General features: G+C 38.3%; 1 protein-coding gene across 6 annotated transcripts in view; it reads left to right on the top strand.

Annotated features, from left to right (window-relative positions):
* The window catches only part of LOC124156964 (broad-complex core protein-like), a 111,060-nt gene that overhangs the window by 59,760 nt on the left and 33,773 nt on the right, over positions 1-17,527 (top strand). Inside the window, exons 5-6 of one of the 6 annotated variants that reach the window (XM_046531431.1) lie at positions 385-631; positions 3,088-3,335. The exons of 3 other annotated variants lie outside the window; for them this stretch is intronic. In XM_046531431.1, coding sequence (XP_046387387.1) covers positions 385-631; positions 3,088-3,124 — 284 coding nt within the window. In that variant the 3' untranslated portion in view covers positions 3,125-3,335. Of the gene's footprint in view, positions 1-384; positions 632-3,087; positions 3,666-8,482; positions 8,936-17,527 lie in introns of those variants that run through there. 2 more of the 6 variants (XM_046531479.1, XM_046531485.1) reach the window with 2 other exon arrangements.

Raw genomic sequence — 17,527 nt, 5'->3', positions numbered from 1 at the left:
CTGCTCATTTGATTTTGAATGTAGTTATTTGAATTCTCTCTCGTTTTATTTACTCTTCTATCATTAATGGTTAATTTTGAGTCAATTATGTTGCGATAAATTGGTTTTTATGATGCATTAATGAGTAAGTTCATCAAAATCTTGGGCCATATTTGTTAATTTTCTTCTATTCCGCTAATCAGTTGTGGATTTGATGCCCTGGTTTGATTAAATGGGCTTACAATCCTTGTTGATATCTGTGCCGTCCGTTTTTAATTTGGTGAGATTAGTAATAGGATGATGTGAAAATAGTATATTTCAAAGAACATTGAGTAATGAATACTTCTAATTTTTATCTAATGAATTATGATCTTTAACTGTAAACGGCCTACTCTTGCTTTTCAGGTGCAAAGAATTCGTATGTCTTATCAAGTTTGGAGGCAGGCCAATTGTATGTTGAACAGACCTTTGGTGGTAATGAAAATTGGCCATGCTCTCACTGTGGGAAGATGTTCATTTGCCGAGCAAGTCTTAAGAAGCATGTTCACAATATTCATGGAAGCTCTTGTGGGCCATTTCTGTGTGCAATTTGTGGGCGCACATTGAAGAATAAGAATAGTTTGAATGCACATATATACTCGTACCACAAGAGGTAGGGATGCACTTTTAGAAACTCAGTCTATCCATGTCAATGTCTATTTGTTTGTGTCAGAATGTGAAGTCCATTAAAACTGTGTAACTCTGTTTTCCTTGCAAGCAAGGCCGTAGCCAGAAATATTTGGGGGATGTTCACTTGGAAAAGTGGTTCATTTTAGAGGGGTTCCATGTCATGGGGAAGAAGAATGTCCATTTGGAAGGGTTGCACTGAAAACCGTTTGTATTTCATGAATATTTCGGGGAATTGAGCCCTCCTTTTTCCCCTCCACTCCTGCTTGCTACAGCCTTGGGTGCAATCCATGCATTGTATGCAGTTAATTCTGTGTTGATTTTTTAAAACTAAGTGTACAGATTATCTTTAAATTTTTAGCTGCTACTAATGTTATGCTTCATAAAGATCATCATCACCATTCTTTACCAATACCTTCTTCTGTTTGAACTGCTCAACTCATAGTCTGATGAGTAAAAATAAATTTAAATCATTGAAGCATTTCATATAATCATAAAGTGTCACTTGATGAATTCATTATTTGTTATGTGGGATGTAATATTTCATGTTAATAACTGGGGTAAGAAAGTTTTGCCTAATTATTGTCTTTTTGTAATTATATCAATCATTTTTACTGTAAAAGATATTCTAGTAATCGCGACGTAGCATACTTGGAGATCTGGAGGGTAGGGCCCATGAAAGGTGTGGGGTTTATCCAGTAAATATACCATTTATGTAGTAAATGTGGGGAAAGCTAAAATTTTGAGGCCTGAAAGTGAAGCTAAGTGCCCACCCCTGACCCCAGAACTGCACCTCTCACTGCCTTTCTCATAGACATTCCCTATGGACAAGCCAACCAAATTGAACTTAAGATTTTCAACATTGCATGTTACTACTTTAACAAAATATGTTTCGCTTAATTTAGGGTTAAGATTTGCATGCAAAGATGTCAATTCTCTTCTTGAAGGTGTATAAATTAATCATCAATAACCTGAGTAATGTAGGTGATGAACTCATGAGGTGAAAATACCTGTATTAGTAGCATATTCTCCAAGGGCATACCCAGAATCGTAACTAGGGGGTAAGCCATGATCTAGGGGGGGCAAGCCAAGTTTTGACATTTGAAAAAATAGTTTTATTTTAGTTACATATCTTATACTAATGCATATCATTTTTCGTGGGTTTAAAGAAAATTTGTTGAATGCTTTCTATTCAGTACTGATTTTGCTTTAAGACTTTTGCAATTTTTGCTTCTAGGAAGGGGCAGCTGCCCCCCTTTGCCCCTCGCTAAGTATGCCCATGATATGCTCTGTAAGAAACCAATGGTTTAGAGCTATGAATAGGTTCTATGAAGTATTTTTCAACAAGGTGCAGCTCACTCTCTCTATTTAAATTTGAAATTTGGCTTGATTGGAGTGTTTGGGGTCACCATAATCCATCGATAGTGAATTTCAGACTCAAGTAATGGGGCTGTGCATGGGAGACTTGTTTAAGTTGTTGTCAGACCAGTATTATGGGTGCTTGAAAATCGTTAAAGGATAGAATTGTGAAAATGATTGGAAATAGTGTGATTTGGAGGAAAGTATTTCCCTGTTTTTTATTTAAATATGGATATTATATGCCTTTTCGACAAGTTTTGGGCAAAAAAATTTATTTCTTCTTGATTAATAAACAGCACTACAAGTAATGATTATTTAATTTTTGACGCTGAAGTAATGCACTTTAAATTGAGTTGGTAGCTTGGTCATTTGGAAGATTGAAGTTAAAGCATCTATGGGCTGAGCAGCACGTATGTAAAAATCAGCCAGATCAATGAGGATCGGTGGCTTTATCCAATTTGTCATTTTTTCATGAGATAAGTGGACTCATTTTGGTTTCTCCCTATTATATTACGCAATACTTTTTTTCTCTGAAAAAAAAATTCGTGTTTATAATTTTTAATGTGCAAAGATATAATTTTTATCTATGATTACTGAGAATAGCAGGAATATTGTTCATTTAGTACCTCCTCTTTGTTTTGATTTTTGTTGATCACTGGATCCGGTTATTGCATCAGCTTGAAGTATGTACTTCATTATTGTTCTTTTTGACTGCTGTGTTGAAATGGCATCCTTGATTTATATACTTATGTAGTGCCATTTTTCAGTAGGCTTCCTTATTTCTTAACCTAGTATTGTATGCTGGTAATGAAGCATATTTTCTCTATTGGCCATTAGTCGTGTTTAGAGCTAGATTTATTTCCCTCCATGACAGCAACAGGCGACTCTTGGGAGTAAGATTTAAATTAGTATTAAATGAACCCTTACTTGGCAATATTTTTGTTCATGCCCTAAATTTATGGCATAAATGAAAGAGATTTGTTCCTATTCATCCCAAGTAATAATCTCAGTATGACTGTACCTTTGTATTATTTTAATTGACCAAGCAATCATTGTATTGATTTTAGTGTTTTTTCTTTCCAGGGTCAGTAGTGAGGCAGGGCTCATGGCTAAGAGATGAGAAACACACTATTAAATGTCCAGTATGTGAGAAAACTTTTGCCAATAAGTACAACATGAGGATTCATATCAGAGATGTTCATGAAGACTCAGGACCTTTTACCTGCAGGCTGTGTGGAAAAGAAGTGAAGAATAGGAGTTGCCTTAGGTTTCACATGTATTACCACAGAAAGAAGTTTTGATTCCATCACTTTGTGCAAGTGTTTTAGGGATAGGGAATTAAAGTGGTGATTAATTTTATGAAGTTGATATTTTAATGACATTCCTTTTTGGTAATGCATTTAGACTGTTTGAAGTGATCTGCTATAATAATTGCTGAAACTGGTTTAGTTAATCTGTAATATTTGTGTTTCCCAGAGTGTGTTCATTATATAGAAATGAAGTTGTTAGTTATATTAAATCTGTATTTTACACAATTGATGGTGCTCTTGAGAACTTCCCTGAGTATATTTGAAAGAGGACATATTATGGTTTTTCTGCCATTTGTTGATATTTGCTCTCATACTTGCTCTCAGAAATAAAAAAAACATTGTGAAGACTGACTGAGATTTTTTTATTTGATCCATTTTTACACCAGTATATTTTCTTTCAGTTCGTAAGGGGCGCTTACATTGCCCCTGGTATTTTTTCTAAATTTCTGTAGTTGTTTGTAAAATTTAAGTAATCATGATATATGTATATAAATGAAGTAGGAAGTAGATATCAATAGGATTTCATAAAGATGCACCTGATTGACCTCTCTTATGCCCACATGGAATGAGTTTTTTTTTACAATCTTGCGGTAAGCTCTGTGGAGCTGTGAAGAAGTTACCACTTATTAAGATAATGTACCAATATTCACAATGGAGGATTTGTATAACTGTACGGCATAATTTTGTGTGATATCTGTGGTAAATTTTCAAATTTGTTGTATAATTAAACGGTGAAAAGTACTAAGGTTATAAAACGGTGACGTGCTTCTACAATTAAAGTATGTATTTCATGTTGTTGAAGTTAGGTTTCTGTGACAGACATCTGTGCTTCATCTCTCGTAATTTGGGAATCACAAATGCTAAGCGGCGGGGAATTGCAGTGATTGAGTTTGTGAGTAGGTGGAACTACAGCATCCGGGCAAAATAAACAAGTTTAACCTCCTCTTGTGAAGTTAACTGAAAGAGAGCCAAATCATCATTCTAGGGCCTAATCTTATTCTAACAAATGGGCTTACCCAGCGGGGGGCTGGAGTGGGGGGGTTGGGGGGGGGGGGGGGGGGCAGCTGCTCCCCTCAAGAAGCAAAAGTTAATGTTGTTCAAAATGAAAGTTTTGGAAAATTTTTCTTTAAATCCAAGAAAATTGATATTAGTATAAAACATGTAATTAAAATAAAAATATTTCATTTTTGAGCCAACAATTTTAAAAACTAATAAAGAGCTGTAAAAATTTTCTCTAAATTTTAATTTCCTTAGCCTTTTCTGCGTACAACTTGAACGACCACGGCTTGCTCCTCTCTAGTTTTGATCCTGGGTATGCCCTTGTTCTAGCGTCTAAAAATGTAAGGGATTAAAAAAAATAAGGTGTGCAACATATTTCTTGACAAAGTTACGGGATAGAGATTTCTACTTTCATGTCTCAACTTTCCTTGTCCATGGCTGTAGGAATATAGAACAACATTTTCTCACGGTATCAAAAACAACTTGAAATCGTGTATGCTGAAAATATTTTGTGATTCTTGGGTTACCTTCCCTTACTTGGCTGAATGTACTAGGTGTCATTGGATGCCTTTTAAAATTCAAGTTATTGCTAATTGACCCTAATAGTCATTTCCATGGGGACTGCAAAATGTACTTTAGAAAATTTTGTTTTACTCTAGCTTGCTATCTAAGGAGTTTGGAGCTCATATCCAAGGGCCAATATTACTTTAAATTGCCTTTCTTTCGCCTCCTCAAGTATTTAAAGGTTTTTCAGAACAACTCTTAAGTATTTTTAATTTTTTCAGTCATTCAAGTATTTAGCTGTTGGAAAATATAAATATTCATGTTAGTGCAATTGCAGGAAAAGCGTACTTACACATTCGAAACCTTTCTTCTTTACTTGCTCTCCATGCCTCACAGGGCATATTAAAGTTATAGCTTTGAATGGGAGGAGGGGGGTTCATAGCTTTCCTTGGTGCATTGGTGGTATGCAATACCTATCAGCGATAATGTGTCTGAGGTTGAGAGATATGAGTAGACAAGTAGCTTATAGATATTCATCTGTTAATTTACATATTTTTAAACATAGTTTGATAAGCTGGCAGAAAGGAAACTTTCATTGGAGAGCTATGTTAAAGATTACCTTCTTTTCAATTTTTCCCGAAATTAGGGGGAGAGGGCATGGCCTCCATAATCTGCCACTGCTGCCCCATCTCACATTAATGGCCCAAACTATTTATTTTTTGGGCACACAAATTCAACTTGTAAAGTGTACTTAATAAACTAGTCCCTCCCTGACGAAAGTTAGTGGATTTCAAGAGGGTTCTGAAAGTTTCTATTTAAAAATTGAAGAGGTTTTGTGATTCTCAGAGGAAACCTCTGCAGAGAGCACAAAAATTGCGACACAAAAAGGTTTTGTTGAGATTTCTAAGGGACTTGCTGGATATTTTCTGTTGTGCCTCCTATAAAGGTGTTGGTTGGTATTTGTAAATGCTATGGAGAGGTTTTCAATAGTATGTCTTAAGGTTTTGTTTCACAAGAGGGTTTCAGTGTTGGTCCCTAAACCCAGGAAAGGAATTTCTTAAGGATGGAAGCGATTTTTCAATGTAAGCATTGCAACATGGTTTTCAAATGTTGTAGATACCTATATAATCACTTTCATTATGTTTTCAAAGACGATTTTAGGAAAAATCCTCTTCAAAACCAAAGTCTATACATAGTTGGATAATGAGTTTTTTTTAAGGCTTTTTTGTGCTGTAAGGGCTTATTCCATCACTGTGAGCTTTGAATGTCTCTCTTAATCATCCTCTATGTACTGTGTTAGTCTCACAAAAAGTGGGCAAAAATGAATTGATTTCCTTGGCGTTTGGTATCAAATCAGATAGAAAATTAAGAAAAAACTCAGCGCAATATTAGTTGTACAGCTCTATGCCCACTAAAAAAATTACTTTGTTATTTGAAGAACTACTAATTTGTCCCCTTTGACCTCCCTGTGTAATCTAAATAAGGCGCAGTTGGGAGGGGTCTTCTATGCCCTGCATCTTAGAGACAAGGGCCTCCTTTGATTATTTTTACGCAAACTGTGGAAGACTTATGACATAGCTGTGGCAGCTGAAATTTTAAAGTTGATGAAATCAGATGAATGATTTCAGGCTTTCTCTGTGGATAAGTTGACTAACGGTTTCTTGGAAAACTCTATGAATGAGGAACTGAAATTTGTTGAACAAGTATGGAACTACTGCCATGGGAGGTTTCCGGTATTAGTGGTTTTCCTGCGTTAGTGATTCCATGGAAACACTAACTCAGGAGACTTCCTGAGAATACTTCCATTGTTAAAACGGGATTGACAAATTCATTGTGGACCACGTCATTTGACTTAGTCTGCCCTTCAGGTGAGTTTTTGTGCTTACTCCGGTCTGTATATCTGAGAAACTTGCTTTGCTGTAACTTTCGGTTGTCTCCTTTCTTTCATTGCATGCAGTATCTTTCAGACCCAGTTTTAGCTAGATTTTGGGCCCATGTTGGACTAAGAAAATAAATTAAATTTAGTTTTGGTAGAAGTTAATGAAAAGAGAAGGAATCTAAGGACACGCCTTGAATCTATCTATCCCAACTTGAATCTGTTGGTCTCAATCGGTGAATGCTAAAGTTATTTCAAAATCAGATTGTTTTGCCTGCATTTTGTTTCCCATCCAGGAGCCTAATTTGCTTGATCATATTATGGCCAGTTATATGATATCACTAAGAAAAAAATTGCTCTGGGTTCAAGTAATCCACTGGTTAGCTAATTATGAATTAAAAAAGGATATCTCCTCTAGAAATTCATTCTTCTTGGTTGAATAATGTTTCACGAATCTTGGCTCAATTGTAAATTGATATCTCAAAATTGTTTTCTAAGCTGAGATAGAACCTACAGCTTCACTCTCCTTTCACTACTGTGTGTGGCTGTGTCTTACATGGGATATTGCTGGCCCATGAGTTTTTATAAAATATAGTACATTGTTTTAAAGCTGATTTGATATGTACATAGTATGTAATCTCATTTACATAAGGAAGTATGAATGATCCAGAGAGAGGTACCAGCAGGACTCATCACTCATTCAATCACATCATTTGGAATTGACTCATGATTGCTATTAGTGGTGATGAGTCAATTACGAAGTATGTACAACTTGCTATATTGACTCTCTCATGTCACGTCTGATTCCATCTATGTATTCAGATGCCATGGATTCTAAAAAATATATCCATAGCTTTAGTCCATGAAGCAGCTACAACAGATTTTTTTCAGTATGTGCATGTAATCCAAAAATATGTACAGAAAATACCTGAGAACAGCATTAATCGATTCAAGTATTTTTGGAATTGGAATTTATATTTCACCTTTTGAAGTGGTTAATTCAGTCCTATTCTGATTCTAGGCTTAGAATTGACGATTTTGGTACTTGAGGAATAAAGCCAGACTGTCACTGGTTACCACAATTTAATGCATACATATTTGCATAATATTGTGATTGTTTGCTGCCATTCGTATTGGTATGATAGCAGTTACAAGTTTCTGCTCATAGATAATTATTAGGGATGGTCGGATCAGATACCGCGGATCCAAAGTTGCGGAAGACATCGGATCTTGATCCAAAATTTTAAATAATAGCTTCAGTGTATACAACATGTGGGTGCCTCATAAGGGTGGAAAAAGTTCCGATTCTCTCTTCGCATGCGATTCTTGTCCTACTCAAGAACCGTTTTGTTTTAAAGCTCTCGCAGAGGTTATGTAGGAGAATTTCAGCCGTGGAAAATACCACTGGCACATAGTGTGATTTTTCCCAAGAGATTGAACAATCATTGGGAGAATCTCAGCGTCAGGAATTTAAAAATGCATTTCGATCCGAAAATATCTGATCCGAAAGATCCGGCTCCGAAAATCCGAATCCGGATCCGAAAAAAATCCTGGATCTGTCCATCCCTAATAATTTATATTTTTAACTACAGTATTTTGGAGAATATGATAGTTTATTTTGCTGATTTATTATTATCACTAACTACTATTAAGTAGGTTATTAGGTTTTTTTGAGAGAGCAGGAACCAAGGGTAATGTATATCTCACCCATGTAGTACCTATAGTATTTTTATGTCATGGAAATTCTCTACGAGATTGTATTTTCAAAATTTTTGTTGTATCTTTGCAGGAACATTTGAAAGGCAATACTCCTGGTCAAGATTAAAGAAGAACAATGTTCAATGCCCAAAATGTGGCAAATACTTTGTAAATAACTCAAACATGAAAGTTCATTTGAGAGATGCTCATGAGAATGACATTGGGCCTCATATTTGTAGATTATGTGGAAAGGAGGTGAAGAACAGGAGCTGCCTTAGGTTTCACATGTATTATCATAGGAAGAAAAACTGAACTATTTGAACTAGAATGAATATTTAAAGATTATGAACATATTTTTAAAATGTACAAATAAGATGTAAAATTGAGTGTATAAATGTCAGAGCCTTGTTAAGAGAGTCTTTTATTTAGTCACATTACAGTTGTCTTGATATTTCTCATTTGATCTTTGTGTATATATCTTGTAATATATATCTTCTTACCACATTATTCAAATATACCTTTATAGTATAGCTTTATTTCTGTTATGAATATGATCATTAAAACATTTATTTCATAAAAACTGAGATTTTGGAAACTTTTTAAGAGTCCCCCTCACCTTTTACAACCCATTCTATTCTGCGAGTCTCCCATTAGAAGCTCTTGATTAGACATGTTTTTTATTATCAGATTTCTGTTGTATTTTGCTTTTGCAAAGAAAATTCTGTAAGATTTTAGTCAGCTCTGTTAGTCATTCCTGGGTTTCCAGTTCTTCCAATAGATTTTTCATGGACAAAGTGACTGATGGGTAAGTTCTCACAAAGCTTGCATCATAATTTTGGGCATGTTATGAGTTGCGATATTAGGAATGATGTTTCTGGTAACTTTTGAGTTTCCTTATGTTATTTTGTTAATAGCTCTTGTTGATTTTTTGTCTAATTTATTTTGATTTTAAATTATGCATCGAAAATACTTGTAAATTATAATATATGCAATATATTAAAAAATATGCAAAATGAAAGTGTATAGAATTGTGTGCTCAGCCCTTTTATTTATACGAAGCCACAGAAAATGAAAGTATGACAATTAAAATATTCATGAATCGGTTAAATCCGAGTTAATAGCTATTTAAAATTACTACTGGTTCATGTAAAGAATTATTAATATCTGCGGGTTAGAGCACCTTTGTTTCAGTGTGGATTTTCTTCAAATTGCTATCTGCATGCATGATTTTTGAAATTTTATTTTTCCTAATGTTTTGAGAAATCATGTCTCATGGGCGTACCCAGCGACGGGCAGGAAGGGGCAGCTGCCCACCCCTAAAAGCAAAAATTGCAAATGTCTTTAGGGAAAATAATACATTTTCAAGCCAAAAATTTGAAAAACTAAGAAAGAGCTGTTACAGTTTTCCTTAAAATGTTGATTTCATTCAGCCTTTCCATGCTTAAATCTTACCTTCAACTTGAATAACCATGGCTTGCTCCCCTACTTTTGATCCTGAGTATGCTCTTGATATGACTTCCATTTCGGAAGATAGTCACTTCTTTATTGAATGCTTTTAACAAATTCAGGTTAGGTCATATCCATAACCGCACATTCTTGTGTGTTTGATGTGTGGTACTTTGTCAATTGGCATGGTCATTCCTTCCTCTGACTTGGTGCTTTCTTGCTTCCATTGTGTATCTCAGAAACTCTATCAGTTGGATCCTGTCCATGGTTGTACCCTTTAGTTGGCTCCCATATTCCATTGTGTGCGGCCCATTTTGGGCTGGTCTCGTGCTCGGAGAAAATGTTGGATAGATTTTTTTGTTTGAAGGTTAAAAATACCTGCCTGTGTGGAATGCCCTTATTTCACACGTTATCGAAGCTAATTTTGTGGGTCTCTCATTGTGAATCGGAAAGAAGGCAGCATAAATTCAAATGATATTTATGAAAAGTCAGCTTTTAGATATTATGAAAAGTTTTTGCATCTTTTTACTTTTATTGATGCAATTTGCACCTTTTTCCTCTTAGGTAGTCTAATTTTTATCAAATCTTGCTTGCTTGCTTGATTGAATTGGGAAACTTAAGCTTATTATGTAAAATGATATGAAAAAACTATTGTGATGTGCTAAGTACAGGCCAAATGATTAGAATCACTGTATTCCATTTGAAGTCCTCTTAATTCTCCACATTTAACTTCCTGCTGAGTAATGCTCCATTACTTCCTTGTGTGGACTTTGTTCTGGTTCCTAGATTTGACCATTGTAAAAATTAGCCTTTTTTCCATCATTTATTGTGGCTTTCAAATACCACTCTTTTTCTTACACATTCTTCAATTTTGAGTCAGCATTGATTCAGTTTCCATTTGGATTTTTTTGCTTTCATTGAATTTGAAAGTAGAACACATCAGCATCGATTTGAAATTTTAAACAATCTTGCTGTGAAGAAGCAAGACATTTATGACTTTTGAGAATCTCACGAGGAATGCACTCCACTAATACCATCCAACCAATAATAGGATAAATATTTTAGAATGAATATCATGAAATTGTAGAAATAATGAGCTTCTAAATTTGTAGAAAGGAAAATTGTGTTAATGTATCACAGGGGCGCAGCTAGGAATTAAGACCAGGGGGGTTTTAGGTGCAACTAACACTGGATGGACTGAGGGTGTGGAATTCCCGCCAGGATAAGCGGGAGGTGCGGGGGACCTCCCATAGAAAAATTTTCAGATAAATGGCTGAAAATGGCGAGTTTTACGGCTTTCTGAGGAATATTTTATTGATTCTTACACTATTGTATAAGTAATATTAATCCACTGAAGTGAAATGGATTAAACTTAAAAATTTATCTTAGCTCTGGGTTTCATTGAATTTGTCTCCCAAACCAGCCTCTCTCAGTGAAACTCTTTTATTAGAGCTGTTAAATAATATGGTTTTCATTTATTTTTGGCTCCAAATTGATTATCATGTTATAAATGCACAGGAATTATGTATGTATTGCCATCCCTTGCAATTGAATTTATTTGAAAAAACTTCAATTTTGAAAATGCCTCAACAATTGCACATATGTATCTGTAAATAGAACTTTGATGTGAGCACTTTTAAGGGTTGAGAAAGTCACGATTTTTTTACCGTGCAATCCCTAATCTCTCTTCATGCTTTGTTACCTTTTGGAATGAAGGATGAATGCTCTAACAATTATTGGAACCTAGTGGGAGATTAAGGTTGTTGTTTTGGTGGTTGCTTTCTACATTTTGGGGAGTTAAGAACCCCCAATCATCCCCTTGCTGGCTACAGCCTTGCATATACATAGTTAAAATTGGAACAACATGCATAAGGTGTCTGAGCTAAGTTAATGAAAGCACTGTGGCCGATCCATTGGCCGAGCTGTCATCGCTGACTTGCTCCTTGATATATGAAAAGTATGCTGCTTAGCATTCGGCATGCAGTATAGTGGTCCCTGAGTAGGAAAAATGGGGTAAAACATTGAAGACTTGTCCTATTGGCATTGTGGCGTTACGTCGTTAAATCTTGGAGATTGTGCACGTAAGCCCCAGACATAGGGAACTCCAATCATCGGTCTCAAGCTAGTTCAGGGAAAGACTCCACAAACAAGAAATCAGCACTCAAGAAAAAATTTTCAAAAAAATTTATGAGTTATTTTCAATCAATATCTATTAGAAGTAGAAATATTCAAAATCAGAATTATTACAGAAAAAAACGATGATAACTAATGATCCCATAGGAAACATTACCACAACTAAGTACAAGCTGTATAATTTTGCTGAAATCACCCATGTCAGCCACGCCATCCGCCCACCACGAGCACCCTGGCAAAAGAGGGCTTGCGTACTCTGAAACATGTCCGGGTGGAGGGGAGGGAATTTGCAAAGGAGTGGAGGGGTAATAGGGCGATGTTCAAATCAGCTGCAAATTTGCACTGTAGGTGCCCCTGTTGACTGGCACCACTGCAAACGTTTGTCATCCAAGCCGGGGTTGGAGGGGGGAACCGCGTACAGGCCGGAATTTTTCCCCTCAATCTTCTGGGTTGGAGACATAACCAAGTGGGGTGATGGCTGGTAGAAGCAAGTCATTGGAATTCATGGAGGGAAGAGACATAGTGGGGTGAGGTGTTGGAGGGAGAGAGAATTGTGATAGGACAATTGGAGTACTTCTCACTCCAAACTGCATTCTTATGCCTCAGCACCCATTTCCCCTTGATTGCCAAGGAGTAAGTATTCCTCCGCCGTACTACCTATATAAGTCTTGCTTTCCAGGAGGGCTGGCATAGGGGGGCTTGGTGTCGGAGGCTTGCGTCGGAGGGCTAGAGACTTAGAGTCTCCGAGCCTTTGAGTCGAAGGGCCTTTGCGGGAAAAACCTTAGCGTGAAAAGTCCTTAGCGGGAGAAGTTCTGCAGATAAGTTTGGAGGAAGTTCAGAGGAATTTCTGGGGGGTACCAGAAATTTTTTGGGGGGAGTACACTAAAAAATGCCACAGCATAAAAATTCATATTACTCTACTGAATGAAATGGCAGTTAGGACAATGCAATAAAAATTTCATTGAACAATATGGCAGAAAAAATTACGTACAAATTGGAATATTTGCTTTGAATTTAGAATGTGACATTTAGTGAGAAATGCTAATGCATAATGAAATGTATTTGAGCCACATTATCTGGCATGTTTTTACCTATCTGACAGATTTTTATGACTAAAAGTCCGAGTTAATTCATATAATTATACAAGTAATAATGAAACGTAATACACATTGATAGGCTGGAATGTATCCTTCAAATAAAGCTCAGGTGGCATAAAAACACTAGCGTGGGTTTCTTAATAACTTACAAACTAATATATTCACAAATTTTATTAGAATATTAAAATTTTTAATGAAAAAGGAATTAAAATTAGCCATTAAATGTTTATCATTCACGTAGTGTTTTCATCCTTCACCGGTCGTCTCTGATATCGGCGGCGGCCGTCCACGACTTGGTTCGATAGGTGTTGATGGATGACCATTGGCCTGTTTCAAATCACGTAGTATTGTGATGGCTGGATTGGTGTTGTGATGGCTGTAGTGTTTCTGTGACTTCTCACCCTTTTGTTTTTTTGGGCTTCGCACCCCGTGTGCCTGGGTTCAAATCCCGGAGGTAGTAGAGAATTTTGACAGGGCACCCGATCCCTGCTTGACTGTTGTGTGGAGGACACAACACTCCGTCCGTCAGATGGAACAGCAAGTAGTGTTTCCCTTGGCGCCTTTCGATAAGATCAGTCTTTGCCAACTCCGGGTTTCTCTCCACCCTTCCCGTATAGCCTTATATCTGAATACCGTAGGGTGGCGAACGGGCCGGGCCTGAGCCGCGACAGCCAGGGGGAGGAAAGGACCGACTCAGGTAGCTGGCGGGTCCTTGTGCCACCCTACGGTATACAGACTATAGATGATGTCAGTCGCCTCCTCCAAATACCATGCCATACTGTAAATCACGGCTCCACGCTGAGAAAGGCGTGATCCGGGACGAAAGAGATGTGAAAAGTCGAATCGACTGGAGGCTGGTCAACTCCAACGGATCAAGTATCGCTCACTGTCCGCCATCAAGTATGCAGTCTTAATTAGTATCTAGGGAACGCTCTAGCATCACGTAAGACCCCTAAAGTAGTTGGGGAAATAACTTGTTTGCATACTCTGGTAGTTCGGCAAATGCATAATTTTGCTTGTATGAGTGGTCGAAAATGGCAAAAAATGTGCTTACGTAAAATGAATCATTCCTTAAAGGCCGGTTAAAAATAGTTATAAATATAAATTAGGATTAACGAATAAAATAGCTTCATTTATACTTCGGGGGCGTTCAAAGAAAAAAATTGCGTGGACTGGACGCTACCTATCATTCTTCTGCAGAACTATTGCAGCTAACTGCCGCGCATTAGGCATTGAAATTATTTAATTTGCCGCTTCTTAGCCGTATCGATTTATTTCCCGGAGTTTACTTCTCAATTCCATCCTTTTTTTCCACGTTACTTTACATTTCAAGGTGTCTTCCTCTACGATTCATGGTTGTAACTTGTAACTAACAAAAGATGGTTGCAAAGGGCATGAAAATAATGAATACGACCCAGCGCGTTCCATAGTTTCAAGTTAATTTTCCCGTTGATTAAAATCGACCAAAACACTCGCTAATTTTCACGCTAGTTTTACTGTGCCCGAGCTAGTTTTTTATCATGCCGCCATAGAAGTATGGGTAAGTCCTGGAATCTCACGCTATGTGCCCCGCGCGGATAATTTATTCCTATTAAAAAAAACCTACTTTAACTGTGGCGATATCCTGGAGGTTGAGAACTAACTTATTTGGATAACCTTGACCCTGTGATCGCGTTGCCGGGACGCGCCGAAGTTTAAAAAATAGTTATAACTATAGGGTGGAATTCCTCGACGTCCAGGTGGCGAAATGCTCCTTCGATAGAACTGTGAATTCCCGGCGGGAGGAGACCAGCAACCCGGTGATCCAGGTTTGGCCATGGGGTCGACAGCAGGGGCGCAGCTAGGAATTAAGGCTGGGGGGGGGGGGGGTTTAGGTGCAACTAATACCGGGGTGTGTGGGGGTATGGAATACCCACCAGGATAAGCGGTAGGTGCGGGATTAATACAAGGCGGAATTTTAAGATAAACGATTCAAAATGGTGAGTTTTACGGCTTTCTGAGGGATATTTTATTAATCCTTTCACTATTCTATTAGTAATATCACTCCATTAAGGTAAAATGGATTAAACTTAAAAATTTCTCTGAGCTCTGGGGGGGGGGGTTTAACCCCCAAAACCCCCTCTCACTGCGCCACTGGTCGACAGAACTACAGAAGCAACGTGTGGCCTCACTTACGTACGAAGACCTTCTGCCAACAGCTACAAACTTTGATGTAGACACTTGTAGATGGTGTGGGATGGAGACCGAGTAAAATGCTGTACTAAAAAAATACAGAATGACAGCGAATGATGCAGCGACGGTTCTGCGGATATTGATGGCGTGCCCTTTAATTGCTCCAGATTGATTCATGGAATGGATTCCGTTGAATAATCCCCAATTCTAATAGGTTTATTATTTGAAAGCCATAGGAGGAGAATCTTGGCTAATTGTAAGTGATGTACTGGATTCCTACCAGAAGTGGATCAAGACTTGAATTTCGATGGCTACTTCCGGGGAGAGTAGAAAACTAAAATTAACGTGCTAAATAAGAGTAGAAGGTTTTCAAGGCGAGATATTTTATATTAATTTCCTGATTGCTACATAGCTGACGGACTGCAAGTAAATTCGGCACGTCATCTATGGATGACGTTTTGTTTCAAAGTGCTTCACTAATTGCAGTGGCGGATTTATGGGGGGGGGGGGGGGATGGATACCCAAGGGGGGCTAAGAGGGCTATAGCCCTCCCCCCTTGGGTATCCAATATATACTAGATAGAACGGTAATTTTATTTGGACCCCCACTACTACTGGGAGGTTACCCCTCACTTAGCCCCCCCTTGTCCCTATCCTGGATCCGCAGATGACTAAGTGTTAATATTAGCGAGAAGTTTTTCTGTGATTTATAATTTAACTTGACATGATGAGTACTGTGGTGGGAAAATTCACTCTCCCTGTCTCAGTGCCCTCTAAAACAGCCGAATTGCTCATCGAAACGTCAGTAGGAGATACAGAGGACCTTACCCTGTGTGAGACCACAGAAATCTTCACTGCTAACCGCCTTCGTCGTCTGGGGAAGGCCCATCTCTACAAAGAGAAGAATCCAAGCCGGAGTTTTAACATCTTCACGACCGACATCGTGAGGAATTTCGGCTGGAGCACGATACTCACTCTGTTTGCAGACGACTCGGCAGTGGTGGCGAGATCCAGGAGACCAAGTACAGCGGCTACATACGAGGGACGTTTTTATTCAACCTCCGGTAGCTCAGCAGAAACACCATACAAGCGACAGGCGGGTACTGCGCGCATAGGATAACTGCGTGTCCTCCGCACGACAGGTTCAATTCATTTCTGATCTTAAGTTTTTAGTTTAAGGTTAGCAGCAATCTCATAAACCACACTGCCTCAATTGATTCTCCCGCCAATTGTGCACTGCGGAGCGACAGCCAGAAAACTCGCCGAATGGCTTCAGAATTGATAAATCTTGACCTTTATGCCGACAAAAGAGAATTTTTCTTTAATGCGATGTGGATAGAGTGTGAAACATTGTACATTTGCATTCCCATTCAAAACAAAAGAGGAGGTATGCTGGCTTCAGGAAGAGTTCTGATCCATGACAACGACCTTCATCTCAGCGCTGATGCAGCCCAACTGCTCCTTGAGCAATTTTAATGGGATATTTTCGATCACCCGTCGTGCAAGGTCGACATAATGCCGTGTGACTTCTATCTTATCACTGAAGTGAAGAAGTGGTTTGGAGGGAAGGATTTTCAAACAGGCGTTGAGCTTCAGAACTAAGGCAAAAATCATTGAAGGTCACTGGCGGTAACATCTTCTGAATAGGGTATGGTAAAACTTGTCCAAAGGCACGACCAATACCTCAATTTCCGAGGCGATTATGTCGAAAGGATACCAAAAGTATGCTCAACATTTAGCAATGAAATAATTTTTAATCATTCACTTCGTCTTCTGTTCATGACCCATCGGAGGTTGAAAAAAAGTCCCTCGTATGTACGGAGGACTATAGATAAACCACTACCGTGGTACGCAGAATAGCGTATCAGCATTAAAGCTGGGAAAATAAAGGCCGTATTCTTCTCTGCAGTTCCTCAAAAAGCTTCCAGTGAGATGCTCGTGGACATCGAGGAGAAGACCTGGGAGGACACCGCTAGGAACGTCGGTGTGAAGCTGGGCAGTACTCTGGACAAGACAGGACCCTCTGGAAACACGCCATGCATATTTCTCATCGGGCAGTAATGAAAATACTTCAGCTGCCAGCCCTACTGCCGTCGCATTACCTGTCTTGAGAGCAAGAGGAAGATATACACAATGACCATCCGGCGGATTGTGATGGCATAACTCTGCACCTGTGTGGAGCGGTCGCTTGGGACAGACATGGAGTCGGCCGCTCAGAGTCATGGAGAACTCTGCACTGAAAAGCATCCTCAGCTTGGTATGGATCTATACCTGATAGATATTCCGCGC

This window comes from Ischnura elegans, chromosome 1 (genome assembly GCF_921293095.1).
Source record: "Ischnura elegans chromosome 1, ioIscEleg1.1, whole genome shotgun sequence".
Classification (NCBI taxonomy): Eukaryota; Metazoa; Arthropoda; class Insecta; order Odonata; family Coenagrionidae; genus Ischnura; species Ischnura elegans.
This window is presented reverse-complemented; position numbering and strand designations above follow the sequence as displayed.